We start from the raw sequence: 15,744 nt of genomic DNA on the forward strand, positions 1-15,744 counted from the left end.
GAAGCTGAGGTGGGCGGATCACCTGAGGTCAGGAGTTTGAGACCAGCCTGGCCAACATGGCGAAACCCTGTCCCTACTAAAAATATTAGCTGGGTACGGTGGCAGGCCTGTAGTCCCAGCTATTCAGGAGACTGAGGAGATTCAGGAGAATCGAGTCGCCTGAACCCAGGAAGCAAAAGTTACAGTGAGCCAAGATCAAGCCACTGCACTCCAGCCGGAGTGACAGCATGACAGTCTCCAGGAAAAAAAAAAAAAAAAAATCCCAAAACACCAGTTTACATTATAAATATTTATGACTAGGTTTTGAACAGGAGACAATCTGTAAGATGCCTATATACTAGAATGAGACTAGACCTAGAAAAGCTTTGTTATAACCAGCACAGCATTTCTGGTAGTTGACTGGATGGTTACGGAAAAACATCCTGTAAGCATTTCTATCTTGTAAGTACCACATCCCGTATCCCTCATGACCCATATACACTACGTAAGGTGCCTGTAATCCCAGTACTTTGGGAGGCTAAGGAGTTCAAGAGCCTAGGCAACATGGCTAGACCATCTCTACAAAAAAACAACTTCAAAAACTACCCAGGTGTGGAGGTGTGCATCTGTAGTCCCAGCTACTTGGAAGGCTGAGGTGGGAAATCACCTGAGCCTGGGGAGGTCAAGGCTGTAGTGAGTGTGCCACTGCACTCTCAGCATGGGTGAGAGCAAGACCCCGTCTCCAAAAAAAAAAATCGGGGCCACATGTCACTAAATTCTAAGAGTACCAGTCAAGAGGCTCAATTGTCACCAGTTAGGTCCCCGCCTTGGCAAACTGCTGTAACATACCTGAAGCAGCAGCTGGTGGGAAGGTTACAGGAGACTGAAAGTGCTTTTCCAGTAACCGTGGTGGATTACCTGGAAGAGCAATTTGTACATCATCCTGTTCTTTCTGGACAGAAGTTACAGGATGCAATTTAGGCATCCCATAACAATCTGTTTAAGAAATTCATCTGGGTATTTCCATGCATATTTTCTCAATTCTCACAAGCATCACATGGAATAACCTGTCACCTAACTTTACAAAGCAAGGTTAAGAATGACTACTTGTGGCTTGGGACCCACAGCTTCTCCAAGTGTCTTAGAACCTACCAAGTCTGTGCCCCTCATCCCCAGCCTCAACTGTGCACTTGAGGCCACGTTCCCCTGTTCAAGGACCGAGTGTCCTTTACAAATCCCCTCCAAATGGGAGATTCCAAAGGGGTGTGAGCAAAAGAACAATCTCTGTGACCAACTAAGTTAGCCAAGAAGCTGAAGACTTAAAACTAAGGAAGGAAGATGCCAGATGGCAGTTTTTACATTTATTTAAACAGAAAACGTGCACACCAGCTGTCTACTCATTTTCTTCACTGCGCAGCCTGGCATTGGGGTTGGTTACTCTGATGGCCAGCTGGGCGGCTCTTTCCACGATGGCTTTGCGGTTCTTGGAGGAAACATTGTGAGCAATCTCGGCACAGTAAGATCTGTAAGAGAATCAAGTAGGTAAGGAGCAAGACAGCCCTGAACACACTTGGAAAATTCCATTAAGAAGGCAGTGAGTTCCAGCACCAAGCTAAGAGAGGGCTGCTTGGTATGTGGCTGTGGAATGACACCTACATGCCCCCAAATCCTGACTCCCAACTCTATGGTTCCCTGGTGATGACAAGAACACTTTCATTTACAAAGTACCCTCACTGTTCCCTGTCATCTAATCCTTACAGCAGCCTTGTAATCCAGGCATTACCTCCATTTTACAGATAAGGAAACCAAGGCCTACAGCAAGCAATGGACAGGGATCCAGGGTGAACCCAGGCCCACGCTCCAGGTTCAATGGTTCTCCCCCAGTTGCAGGGTGCTTTACCTTGCCCTTGAAGTTTCAGAACTCTGCAAAGTGGTCAAGAGCAGAACCCAAGAGTCTGAATGGAGCCAAAAGCACCCAGTTTGACCGCTGAGGATACAAAGCAAGTAGAAGCAACAATGCTTAAAGTCACCCAGTCATAGCCATGCCTAATACCTGAGGACTTGGTGTGCCAGATCCAATTCTAACCCATTCCTTACAACTTTTTAAGAGGCAGCTACACTGTGCCCCATTTGATAACCAATTGGCCTAACAAGCACACTTCAGTAAGGAGGTGATTTATGAAGCCACCCACAGTGGGTTAAGAACAGACATTCCACTCCTGAAGCATTTTCAGCAAAGCAGCAGCAGGACTGTGAGGAGTGATTACATGAGGCAGTGGACACACAGCTCTTTTCAAGAACCCTGCCTTAACAGCAAGACAGCAAATCCAGACAATTCTTGTTTTACATGAGTCCACTCAAATTCAAAGCAACTATGTTTTTAAATGTTTCTATGTTTCAAAGGCTTAGGTTTATATTACACTTCTCATCTGTCCTTTTCAAAAAACTCTCCTGTCCTTGTCCATCTACATATTTGATAATTACAGAGTGTACCCACCATTTTAAATGTGTCCCCCTAGCTTGGGCATTTTCCATACTACAACACTCCAATCATTTTGAATAGACCCACAACATTCTATCCAGCACTCTACAATTCTCTCATTATATTTTCAGTTGTTTCCAGTGGTACTGCTGCAATGACTAGCTTTTGTTTCCCTGCTTTTCCATTCCTTAAGGACAAATGCCCAGAAATGGAACTTAGAGATCAAAGGTCAGAGATAACAGAGTATTTCCATGGATCTTAGAAAGACTGCCAAGCTGCACTTACAGAGCATATGGCAACCAGCCAACATGGGCACTGCAACTGAGTAATCATGTTGGCCTGTTACAGTTCAACTGTGGTTTCAGTGTCCACCATTAATTCCTATGCCCATCTTTTTCTAACAGAAATTTTCAGCATTTCAACGCCTGGTTAAATTTCCAGCCTTGGAAGGTAACCACGTTAGAATACTGCTCTTGTTCATTTTTATTACTTATATCTACAACCACTGTAGATAAAAGATCTTTGTAAACATAAACATCCTAGTTACTCACACACACTCCATGTTCTTTCTAGTTTACTTAGGAAAATTCAGCTTTTTGGCTTTCATTTACCAATAAGTGAAGAAAATAAACTGTCACTTCCCATGAGAATTTTTCATTCCACTGCCTAGTTTTGGTCTAAGCAGGTCACCAAGTCTCTTATACACAGAGCTCACCAAGTGTCTAACTTACTCAAAATACCTAGAACTAGCTGGGTGTGCTGGAGCATGCCTGTGGTCCTAGCTACCAGGAAGGCTGAGATGGGAAGAGACAGCTTGAGCCCACCTTGAGTTTGGGGCTGCAGTGTGCCATGATCACAGCTGTGAATAGACACTGCACTGTAGCCAGGGCAACACAGATGCTGTCTGTCTCTCTCAAATCAAACCAGGCCAGGTGCAGTAGCTCATGCCTGTAATCCCAGCACTTTGGGAGGCTAAGGCAGGCAGATCACTTAAGGTCATGAGTTCAAAACCAGCCTGGCCAAGATGGTGAAACCTCATCTCTACTAAAAATACAAAAATTAGTCAAGTATGGTGGTGCACACCTGTAATCCTAGCTACATGGGAGGCTCAGGCAAGAGAAACGGTTGAAACTGGGCGCTGGAGGTTGCAGTGAGCTGAGGTCATGCCACTGCACTCCTGCCCCGGCAAGAGAGCGAGACTCCATCTTAAAAAAACAAAAACCAATAAAACCCACCTAGAACCAATGCCCTGCAAACTCTCCATGCGCTTTCACTTCTACACCTTTGTGTAAGCACTCTCTGCCTGCCAAGTTTCCTCCTGTTCTCCACCTAATCCAAACTTGGTTGGTTCTAAAGCCCTCCTGTCCCCGAAGATACCCCTTACCACAGCACAGACTAAAGGGTCCCTTAAGGCCTAAGGTCCATGTTTGATCTTCTCCCTACCCTCCTTGTAAGCCAAAAATAAAATTCAAAGGCCCCCAGCGACCATCTGAATGCACTCCCTCCTTGAATAGGGTACTTTTGGTTTCCACAACCTCTTACCATAGCCAAGACATTCCTTTCTAGTGATAACCAATTCCTGATGAGAAACAGAAAATCTATTCAAAACCTGGAACTGCCACCTTTCTGGACTAAACCAATGTATGCCTTAAGTGTATTTGATTGATGTCTCATGTCTCCCTAAAATATGTAAAACCAAGCTGCTCCCTGCCCACCCTGGACCCATATTCTTAGGGTCTCCCAAGGGCTGTGTCCCAGGCCATGGTCAACTCATATTTGGCTCAGAATAAATCTCTCCAAATATTTCAGAGTTCAACTCTTTTGGCTGACACCTTCATAAAGAAAGCAACGTTCTGGAAACAACAGCCAAAGGATATTGTAGTAGTGGAAAGTGGTTATTATTGCAGTGTTCACAAAGCAGTCTTTTCCTGGTCTTGGGTCTCTACACTTAGAAGACCAAGTCTCCTCCCTCCAGTAAAGGAAACACCTTGAACTCCCCAACTTCTTTACTCCCCAACAAGCATTCTCTAAAATCCTGCAAGGAACAACTTCAGATTCCCTCAGAAAATGTACAACCCCTCCCCGCCAAAATGCATCCCAAGAGTTTCTAGAGTTCCTGCCAGAAGTGCTCACACAGATGCAAACTTCGGATCCCTGAAAACTAGAGGTGGGCCCAACTCACTTGTTGCACATCAGCAGCACTTCCAGCTCCTTGACATTGTGGACCAGGAACTTCCGGAATCCACTGGGCAGCATGTGCTTTGTTTTTTTGTTGCTCCCATAACCAATGTTGGGCATCAAGATCTGGCCCTTGAACCTTCTACGAACCCTGTTGTCAATGCCTCTGGGTTTCCGCCAGTTCCGCTGAAGGAAATAACACACAGGTGGGTTAGCGTCTGTGCAGAGTGCCAACTCTTCCTTTGGGGAGGGCAAAAGGACCAGATGAAAAGGAAGTATGCCACACAGTAGTTACCTTTGGTGACAGAACTTCACTATTTCCTTACTTTTTTGGTGGGAAAAACCACGACCTCGTGGCTTTAGCCACTAGGAATGCAGGCACCCCCACCATTCCTACTCCCAAGCAATGGAGGAGGCACCAATGGGATGCGAGGGGACTGTGTAGATACTGAGATGGCGAGCACAGCTGCAGACACGGCTCTCAGCACCTCTGAGTTTTCCTGTCTATAAAATAGGGATCCTGCTGTCATAAGGCAACCCAAAATACACGACACAAATGCAAAGCCCTCTAAACACATCGAAACAGCCAAGTGTCCCTTCTCATTTAAATTTCACTTAACACATCAAGAGATGTTAAGTACCAGCACTAGGGCACAATGGGGGAGACCTGTATTTCTACAGAAAGCTCTTCCACAAACCAGTTCATCCGTCAAAGGTAATCCCGACTAGATGATGTCAGAAACTGACAGCCTGTTGGAAACTTCTTTCTTCACCCCACACCCATTTCCATCCCAGGACCACATACCTTAATTTTGACATATCGGTCTGACTGGTGCCGGATAAACTTCTTGGTTCTTTTTTTGACGATCTTGGGCTTCACAAGGGGTCTGAGGGCGGCCATGATGCCTTTTGGGAAAGAAGCAGCCCCTGGTGAGGAAGAATCCTGGAAGGAGGCTTGGAAGGAGGCTTTCCCGCCCAAGGACTGAACACTGTCGCAGAGTGTCTTCCAATCGCCAGCTATGGAGCAAGCTGGGAATGGAATGGGTGCCTCTGCCAGGCTTGCTTTCCCTCCCTTTCCGAAGCTGGCAGAATACTAGGCACTCTCCAGACGCGATCCCAGGAGGTCAAAGGTCAACTCAACCACTCAGAGCCCAAAGAATGCCAACAGCTGAGCAAACCAAAACCGACCCCAAGACACTCTCAATTTGCAAGGGGCAGCAAATCCCACCTCGCCAGTGTCCGAACCCCGAGATGGCCTTGTCCATCTACTTGGACCTGAGTCTCAGTTTCCTCACCTGTAGAATAGAGATGACACTGCACGCTGAATGCCTGCAGTGCCTGTCACAGGGTAAACGTTTAATAAAGAAAACCTTCTAATTCCCTAGGGAGCTGCTGCGCTACCACACCCTTAACACACACAAAACCATCATACCGTCTAAGATGCCTCAAACCTGGAGATCTTGCAGTATCAACTCACACCTTCCTCAGTGTGGTCTTCAGAGCCATTCATTTATTTCCTACAGCAGCAGCCCTTCTGTTCGCAGCCATCAACTGGCACAGAGTGGGTACTCAGTGAACCACGTATTCAAAACGACTTTGCCTTCTGGCCCATGATATCCTCGAAGGCAAGGTGGGGGCAGTTGCATCTTATTTCCAGAGATACTACCAGAATTTCTGCCTGCAACTGAACCAGCAGCCGCAGCAGCCCTAGGGCCAGAGACTGCAGCGGAAGAAGCGGGCCATGGCAATGAACGAATACACGTGGGCCGACATCGGTGAGCGCTGGGATCCACAGATCCCAGCTGACGGCTGTCAAGCTGGGACACCCCTGGTCGTCCCACGGCCCACAGGAGACCCCGCAGTCTGAGCTCAACTAGCACCCTCCACCGCCAAGGAATAAACAAGCAGCCCGCAGCTCTGACTACAAGCGGAGAGCAGGAGGCTCTGGGACGCAAAGCCCCATCAACCCGGGCTGCTTCGTTCTACTCCTGTACACGCCCCAGTAAGCTGACAATAACAACACCCAGAGCCACTACCGCGCCGAAGGGGAGGCCGCCGCACCACTGGGCGACGGGGCCAGATGAATCCCGGAGGAATGCGGATGGCCACGGATTAAGACTTACCGAGGAGGAGATGGCTGCCACCTCCGTAGGCAGCGCCAAGGAAGAGAGAAGGGACAGTGGCACGCAAGGGCCGATGGGACGTAACCCCCCTGGGTCCTGGCAGGGAAAAGGCAAGCACTTCCGGTTCGGCTCTTTCAAATAAAATAAAGACACGTTAAAAAATAATGCCGCAAAAAATTCTGAGTATACATGTTTTAATAGACCGTAATATCTAGGAATATGACTGAAAAATGTATTCTACCTATCCTTGGGTCTACGTAGAAATTTGGAATTCTTTCTGAGCGAATAAGACCTGGTGGAGGGAGGAACTTACTTCCGCCAGAAGTTGAAGCCAGTCCGCTTTTGGGCTATTTCCGCCCGCGTTTCTTCTACTCCGAAGTGCGCCTCTTAGTGGTCAGAAGAGAACAAGACAGAGACTTCCTAATAATTTCGTCACCGAATTTAGACAGTAAATATAGTAACGAAACTGTAACAGCTGACATGCGATGGAATTCACTATGCCTACCACAATTCTATAACTTACCCCTATTATGTCTCCATTTTGCATATGTGGAAGGTGAAATTTGGAGACTTGACTCCAAACTCCATGCCCTAACCATTATGCTAAATGGCCTAGTTTTTGTTTGTTCATTTTTTAGAGATGAGGTCTCACTTTGTTGCCCAGACTGGTCTCGAACTCCTGGGTTCAAACGATCCTCTCGCCTCAGCCTCCTGAGTAGCTGGGATTACAGGCACGAGCTACTGCCTAGTTGTTTTTTGTTTGTTTGTTTTGTTTTGTTTTTTGGTTTTTTTAGACAGGGTCTCCCTCTGTCACCTAGGCTGGAATGCAAAGGCGCCATCTCACGGCTCACTGCAGCCACTGCCTCCCAGACTGCCTAGTTTTTAAAGTTACTCTTGATTCGTTTTGCTTAGCTTTTGTATTTAAGATTATTGTGAAAATTGGCAGAGCATGTTTTCTGAACACCATGGTTCACACCTGTAATTCCAATACTTTGGGAGTCTGAGGCGGGAGATTTGCTTGAGCCCAGGAGTTCAAGAACAGCCTAGGCAACATAGTAAGACTCTGTCTCTACAAAAATAAAATAATTAGCTAGGGCTGGTGGCGCATGCCTGTAGTCCCAGTTACTCGAGAGGCTGCGCTGGGACGATCATGTGAGCACCCAGGGGTTCTAGACAGCAGTGAGCTGTGATAATGCCACTGCACTCCAGCCTGGGTGACAGAGCAAGGCTCCATCTCAACAACAACAACAACAAACCTATAAAGACAAATAACCCAATTGAAAAATGGGTAAAGAATCCAAATAGACATTTATCTGTGGCCAATGAACACATGAAATGATGATCCACATCATTAGCCATCAGGGAAATACAAACTGGAACTGCAATGAGGTACCATTTCACACTCACTAGGATGGAGAAATGGGAATCTCTGTACAGTGCTAGTGCAAATATGAAATGGTGCAGTCACTTTGGAAATGAATAGCAATTCCTCAAAATGTTAAATGTAGGGTTACTATATGACCCAACAAGTCCACTTTCAGGTATATGCTCAAGAGAAATGAAAACATATGTCCACACAAAAGCTTGTACATGAATAATCACAGCAGCCTTATTCATAATAGCCAAAATGTAGAGACAACCCAAATGTCCATCAACTGACGAATGGATAAATAAAATATCATCTGTCATTCAATGGAATATTAGTCAGCAATGAAAAACAAGGAAGTACCAGTACATGCTACAACATGGATGGACCAGACACAAAAGGCCACATATTGTATGTCTCCATTTATATGAATTATCCAGAATAGGCAAATCTTTAGAGACAGAAAGTATGTTAGTCGTTGCCAGGGCTGAAGAGAAGAAGGAATTGGGATAGACTACTAATGGGGTTTACTTTGGGGTGATGGAAAAGTTCTAGAATTAGATGGTGACGATGATTGCACAATTCAGTGACTATACTGAAAGACACTTAATCGTACACTTTTTTTTTTTTTAGACAGAGTTTCACTCTTGTCACCCAGGCTGCAGTGCAATGGTGTGATCTTGGCTCACTGCAACCTCCGCCTCCTGGGTTCAAGCGATTGTCCTGCCTCAGCCTCCCAAGTAGCTGGGATTACAGGTACCCACCACCACACCCAGCTAATTTTTGTATCTTTAGTAGAGACAGGGTTTCACCGTGTTGGCCAGGTTGGTCTCGAACTCCTGACCTCCAGTGATCCACCTGCCTCGGCCTCCCAAAGTGCTGGAATTACAGGCATGAGCCTCTGCGCCTGGCAATCGTACACTTTAAATGGGTAAATTGTACAGTATGTGAACTACATCTCAAAAAAGTTGTTATAAAGAGTAATAATACAGGCATAGCTGCAGAAAAAAGGACAATCTTTCAACTGAATAAATTCAGCTTTGTAAAAGACTTATTTATTTATTTATTTGTTTGTTTTGAGATGGAGTCTCGTTCTGTCACCCAGGCTGGAGTGCAGGGGCGCAGTCTCGGCTCACTGCAAGCTCTGCCTCCCGGATTCACGCCATTCTCCCGCCTCAGCCTCCTGAGCAGCTGGGACTACAGGTGCCTGCCACCACGCCTGGCTAATTTTTTTGTATTTTTTAGTAGAGATGGGATTTCACCGCGTTAACCAGGATGGTCTCAATCTCCTGACCTCATGATCCACCAGCCTCAGCCTCCCAAAGTGCTGGGATTACAGGCATGAGCCACCGCGCCCGGCCTGCAAAATACTTTTTAAAGAGATGGAAAAAAGAAGCTGAGGGGACCCATTGAGCCACAGCAATAACTATACGTGCAAAGGAGGGGGGCCTTTGGGAGCAAAACCATCCAGTCTCCATCTTGGCTGAGGAGCCCTGACACACTCGTGCGCTCCTGGAGCACTTGGGTAGGACTAGGGGAGGTGCCACTGACTCTAGGAGCTGAGGATTGGGCTGTGTGAAGGGGGAGTAGGGAGATGCAGAGGCAGAGAGGCCTGTGTTCACCGTGGGATGACACAGGAGAAAAGACTGGTCAGCTCTCTGTCTTCCCAACTCCCTCTGTTAAAGTTGGCGAGAAAAGCCCTTAATTGTATTGCATTGGCTATAGATTCGGAAATGGTTTTTCCCTTGGTGTGTGTTCTTTTTCCTCAGATTGGAAAGGATCGGGCACTGGACTTTGACCCCTGCTGCATCAGCTATTTTGCTAAAGGGGAGTACGTTTTGCTGGGGGGTTCAGACAAGCAAGTATCTCTTTTCACCAAGGATGGAGTGCGGCTTGGGACTGTTGGGGAGCAGAACTCCTGGGTGTGGATGTGTCAAATGAAACCAGATTCCAACTATGTGGTAAGAAGAGGAAGTTTGTTCTGTGGGGCCATGGCTTGAAGAGGCACTGAGCAGCTGCCATGTCTCGAGACATATCACTGGGGTTTGTGTCTGACAAATGGGAGTGCAGACTTTCTCCAGAGAGCTGGGAATTGACAGTTCTCTCACCCTGCAGGTGGTCGGCTGCCAGGACGGCACCATTTCCTTCTACCAGCTTATTTTCAGCACAGTCCATGGGCTCTACAAGGACCGCTATGCCTACAGGGATAGCATGACTGACGTCATTGTGCAGCACCTGATTACTGAGCAGAAAGGTAAGAAGCAGGTCTAGACCTTGGGAAGAGGGACAGGTGGAAGCAGGTGGAAAGGGCTGCTGACAGGGCACTTGAAATGACAGGAAAGGTTTCTCCTTGGCCTTTTGAAAACATGTTAGCCACTGGGTCTGTGTCTTGGATTTTTGTTTTTTTTTTTTTCGTGGGGGAAGTAGGGATGCCAATCTCCTTGACGATCTCATGAAAGCAATAAACCCTCTCTGAAAAATGTACCAACTCAAAATTTTGCACATAATTTCAAGGAGTATGTGAATTTCCTGAGTGAGGGAGGATGATTTATGACAGGTTGGAGCCAAGTGGTTGACCTACATGGGTCTTTGTGGACCTTTATCCTTTCTGGTCAGAGTCACTCAGGGGTGCTTCTCCCTCAGCCCAGTATCCACTTGCCTCCTGCTGGGTCCTTCTGCCAGAGATGAGCAGCAGAATTGGATTGGCACAGGCTTAGTCAGAAGATCAGGGTTCCAGGTCTAGCATAGTCATTCCAAGCCCTAAGACCGCAGTCTCTCCCTCTGTCCACTTAAGTAGCTGTGCTGGTTAAATAGGCTCAGAATCCACTTACTTCAGGTGTATTCATATCTGGATGTGCTGGCCTTAGTGCACTGCTGGGTGCCTTTGCAAGGGATTCAGGTGGGGGGTTGTCTTGTAGATTCAGATGAGTGTCCTTTGGTCCCCCAGGGGACCATATCTTTTTGAAGATTCTGGCTGTGGAGGTTGGGGCAAAGCCTCTTGGACAGCTCCACAGTGTCCCCCTCAGGGACATTTTCTCCACCTGGTCTGTAGTGGGAGTGTAGAGCCTGGTGTGTACCAGAAATTACATGTCTTTCCTGTTTGTCAAGGAGGTGGGCAGGGAGCGGCCAAGGTGAGGTCAGTTACTTAGGCAGGCCTCCGATCACCAGGGGCCATAGTGCTGTGCAGGGGAGTTTATATTTGTATCCAGCAAGTGATGTTAACAGTGAGTTCGTTCCTCCCTCCCTGCCTCCCTCCTTTCTTTTCTTTTCTTTGCTTTGCTTTGCTTTGCTTTTTTAAGATGGAATTTCGCTTTGTTGCCCAGGCTGGAATGTAGTGGTACAATCTCGGCTCACTGCAACCTCCGCCTCCTGGGTTCAAGTGATTCTCGTGCCTCAGCCTCCCAAGTAGATGGGATTACAGGCACCTGTCACTATGCCCAGCTTACTTTTGTATTTTTTAGTAGAGATGGGGTTTCACCATGTTGGCTAGGCTAGTCTCAAAATCCTGACCTCAGGTGATCTGCCCTCATTGGCCTCCCAAAGTGCTGGGATTACAGGCATGAGCCACCGCGCCCAGCCTAAAGATTTTACAATGAGAGTGTCTCACTTTAATTGCCAGTAGTTTAAAGTGATAGCTTTTTAATTTCTCTGCCTTCCATTTAGTTAACAATCTCTGGCTAGAACTAGATTTTTTTTTCTTTGACAGTTTAGATTAAATGCAAAGAGAACACCGAGAAGATTGCCATCTATAGAAATTGATTAGCTATCCAACTAATCCTCTGCTATAATTGTATTCAGAGGACTCATTAGACATGCATTACCAGGTAAAAGAAAAGATTGTCAAGAAGTTTGAGTGCAGCCTCCTGGTGATGTGTGCCAATCACATCATCCCATGGCAGGTGGCTGTGCATATATATATGCGATATCTATAGTCCCAGTATGACAAAGTGCTCTGCAATACAAAAAAGTATTCTCCAGTTTATGGCTTATGACATGCTAATAGAGTCTGGTTCCTCTAGATGTCAGGAAATGAAAGCCAAAGAGCAGCCACTTAGTTTGAGGAAACAGACTTGTTTTCTAGTGACCAGTGTTAAAACCATGAGGTGGGCGCCCTACTGTTGTAGCGAGCATGAATGGAATTCACCCCAACTCCTCCAACATGCTGCTGCCCACCTGGCAGAGGATGATAATGCGATTGGCACACACCACCAGGAGGTTGCACTCAACTTCTTGACCAGTTGGGTCAACTCCCCCAACCATTTTGGCACCAGGAATGGGTGGAAAACAATTTCTCCACAGATGAGGGGAATGGTTTCAGGATGACACTGTTCCACCTCAGATCATCAGGCATTAGATTCTCATGCAAGCTGGATCCCTCACATGTGCAGTTCGCAATAGGGTTCTCACAGCTATGAGAATCTAATGTTGGTGCTGATCTGACAGGAGTCAGAGCTCAGGCAGTAATGCTCACCCACCACTCACCTCCTGCTGTGTGGCCCAGTTTCTTTTTTTTTTCCTTTTTTGAGATGGAGTCTTGCTCTGTCGCCCAGGCTGGAGTGCAGTGGCCAGATCTCAGCTCACTGCAAGCTCCGCCTCCCGGGTTCACGCCATTTGCCTGCCTCAGCCTCCTGAGTAGCTGGGACTACAGGCGCCCGCCACCTCACCCAGCTAGTTTTTTGTATTTTTTAGTAGAGACAGGGTTTCACCATGTTAGCCAGGATGGTCTCGATCTCCTGACCTCGTGATCCGCCCATCTCGGCCTCCCAAAGTGCTGGGATTACAGGCTTGAGCCACCGCGCCTGGCCAGTGTGGCCCAGTTTCAAACAGGCTGTAGACAGGTACTGGTCCTTGGCATGGGGGTTGGGGACCCCTGTTCTTGACCTTGATCTTCTCCTTTACCCAGTAATGCATGTCTGGCGAATCATCTGAATATATATATATATTATTATATATATACATCTGAATATATATATTATATATTATATATACTATATATTATATTATATATAATATATCCTCTGAATATATATTATATATATATATATAAATTTTTCTAGAGATGGGGTCTTGCCATGTTGCCCAGGCTGGTCTTGAACTCCTGAACTCACGCTATCTGCCTTCCTTGACTTCTCAAAGTACTGGGATTACAGGTGTGAGATACCATTCCTGGCCAGCTTGTATAATTTTAGTGACTTAAAACATAAATTGGTGTTCCATGGCTGGGCACGGTGGCTCATGCCTGTAATCCCAGCACTTTGGGAGGTTGAGGCGGGCAGATCACCTGAGGTCAGGAGTTCGAGACCAGCCTGGCCAACATAGTGAAACCCCATCTCTACTAAAGTAACAAAAAATTAGCTGGGTGTGATGGCACATACCTATAGTTCTAGCTACTAGGGAGGCTGAGGCACGAGAATCACTTGAACCCGGGAGGCGGAGGTTGCAGTAAGCTGAGATCATGCCATTGCACTCCAGCCTGGGCAACAAGAGCGAAACTTTGTCTCAAAATAATAATAATAATAATAATAATAATAATAATAAATGAATCGGTGTCCCACAAAATGAAGATACTTTTTTTCTGATAAGAATATACACATAAGATTTATGTCAACTCAGTAATCATTCAGGAGGTTTTACTTTCTGAGAGATTTTCTTTAATGAAAAAATTTTCTCAAGTCAGATTCCTAGGGTGTCTAAGTCAACACCAAGAAAAGTTTGGAAAGACTTTGAGAGAAGGCCAGCCCGGCATCTTTCTTGGAAGCAGAGGTAGATTTGGTTTCACATAGCCCTGCTGGAAGTGATGAAAGGGAAGAATTCTTTAAGAATCACTGTAGTGTTTACTTTACATGCTAGGGACATAAATTTCTTTTTTAAAAAAGGAATCACTGTAGTGTAAAATACTATTAAAATTTCTCTAAAAGTCTAAAGCTGGGCTGGATATGGTGGCTCACACCTGAAATCCCAGCACTCTGGGAGGCCAAGGCAGGAGGATTGCTTGAGGCCAGGCATTCAAGAGCAGCCTGGAAAACAAATCAAGACCGCATTTATATATTTTTTTAAAAATTAGCTGGATTTGGTGGCACTCACTTACAGTTCCAGTTACTCAGGAGGCCAGGGCAGGAGGATTGCTTGAGCCAGGAATTGGAGGCTTCAGTGGGCTATGATGGCACCACTGCACTCTAGCTTGAGTAAGTTTCACCTGCTGCAGACCTGTCTGTGTCTATGCACACCTAAAGTGCAGGAAGGAAATTATCAGTTTTGTCATCCGAAAGGGGAAAAGAGATGGTCAAACCCGGCCTTCTGCTTACTTCACAGAAATGCCAGAAGAGCCAGCAGAATGGAAAGTGCTTGGATCTTTGGGGATAAGCCTTGTGGCTTGAGGAAGCATGTCACCAGAGAAGACAGATCGAAGGCTCCATGCCCAGGGCCTGGCTGGCTTTCTGCTGGGCTTACACCATTCTTTGCCTCTTTAGGGCTTTGTAGGTGGTCAAGGCTGGTTTTCTAGAATGAACTTCCCCCCAAAGTTGGAGCCCCTCCTGACTGGTTTACCTCGACTACTGCAGGGCTTCCCAATGTTACGGGAAGATTCGGTCCCCTTACTAGGCTCCTCCTTGTTCTCCGCAGCAAAATCGATAGTCGGAGGGGCCTGAAGTAGGGAGCAGCCTCAATTACAAGGGGTTACCTGGTGATATCGTTTGGCTGCATCCCCATCCAAATCTCATTTGGAATTGTAATAAACCCCAAGTGTCAAGGGCAGAGCCAGGTGGAGATAATCGGATCATAGGGGCAGTTTTCCCCATACTGTTCTCGTGGTAGTAAATAAGTCTCACGAGATCTGATGGTGGAGTTCCCCTGCACACGCACTTTTTGCCTGCTGCTGTGTAAGATGTGACTTTGCTCCTCCTTTACCTTCTGCCATGATTGTGAATTGTGAATAGCCATGTGGAACTGTGAGTCAGTAGCCTCTTTCCTTTATAAATTACCCCGTCTCGGGTATGTCTTGATTAGCATTACGAGAACAGACTAATACAGTGAATTGGTACCTGGAGTGGGATGCTGCTGTAAAGATACCTGAAAATGTAGAAGCAACTTTGGAACTGGGTGATAGGCAGAGGTTACTGGTGGAAGGTATCCAGGTTCTTGGCATCTTGAACAAATAATTGGACAAAATGCACAAACAAAGCAAGGAAAGCAAAAGCAGAGATTTATTAAAAACGAAGGTACACTCCACAGTGTGGGAAGTGGGCCTGAGCATCAGGGCTCAAGAGCCCCCGTTACAGAGTTTTCTGGGGTTTCAATACTCTAGAGGTTTCCCTTTGGTTACTTGGTGTATGCTCTGTGTAAATGAGAATGGAGTGAAGTTACAAAGTCATTTACTCAGAGTGTGTCCAATGTAAATGAAGAGGATGTTACTTGGCGTGTATGATCTACCTAAATAGGATGAATGTGAAGTTACAAAGTGTAAATGGAGAGGATGTTACTTGGAGTGTGTGGGCAATGTAAATGGAGATGATGAATGTGAAGCTACAAAGTGTAAATGTTGTAAATGGAAAGGATGAAGTGAAGTTACAAAGCCATTCACATTTCGTTTTTTTTTTTTTTTTTTTGAGATGGAGTCT

At 46.3% G+C, this 15,744-nt stretch overlaps 2 protein-coding genes and 1 non-coding gene across 10 annotated transcripts; 1 reads left to right on the forward strand and 2 right to left on the reverse strand.

Moving 5' to 3' along the window:
• Window positions 1-1,309: 1,309 nt before the first annotated feature.
• Window positions 1,310-6,845, reverse strand: RPL32 (ribosomal protein L32). Of its 8 annotated transcripts, none has more exons than XM_033210754.1 (4): window positions 6,763-6,845; window positions 5,445-5,545; window positions 4,644-4,825; window positions 1,310-1,502 (listed from the first exon to the last, which is right to left on the reverse strand). In XM_033210754.1, exons 2-4 carry the CDS (start codon window positions 5,538-5,540, stop codon window positions 1,373-1,375), a joined length of 408 nt encoding a protein of 135 aa, XP_033066645.1. In that variant the 5' UTR covers window positions 5,541-5,545; window positions 6,763-6,845; the 3' UTR covers window positions 1,310-1,372. The 8 variants fall into 8 exon arrangements, with proteins under 8 accessions (XP_033066645.1, XP_033066646.1, XP_033066647.1 ...); XM_033210755.1 differs by having other exon boundaries at window positions 5,445-5,656; window positions 6,763-6,829; XM_033210756.1 differs by having other exon boundaries at window positions 5,445-5,668; window positions 6,763-6,806.
• LOC117084695 lies at window positions 5,627-5,765 on the reverse strand. Its single transcript, XR_004437601.1, has one exon. It is a non-coding gene; the product is annotated as a small nucleolar RNA SNORA7 (small nucleolar RNA).
• On the forward strand, window positions 6,381-14,881 carry LOC117078137 (intraflagellar transport protein 122 homolog). The gene is made up of 4 exons (XM_033201630.1): window positions 6,381-6,500; window positions 9,898-10,089; window positions 10,244-10,382; window positions 14,441-14,881. Exons 1-4 carry the CDS (start codon window positions 6,381-6,383, stop codon window positions 14,503-14,505), a joined length of 516 nt encoding a protein of 171 aa, XP_033057521.1. The 3' UTR covers window positions 14,506-14,881.
• Window positions 14,882-15,744: the final 863 nt, after the last annotated feature.

The sequence above is a fragment of the Trachypithecus francoisi genome, unplaced genomic scaffold, assembly GCF_009764315.1.
Source record: "Trachypithecus francoisi isolate TF-2019V2 unplaced genomic scaffold, Tfra_2.0 Lachesis_group0, whole genome shotgun sequence".
Lineage (NCBI taxonomy): Eukaryota > Metazoa > Chordata > Mammalia > Primates > Cercopithecidae > Trachypithecus > Trachypithecus francoisi.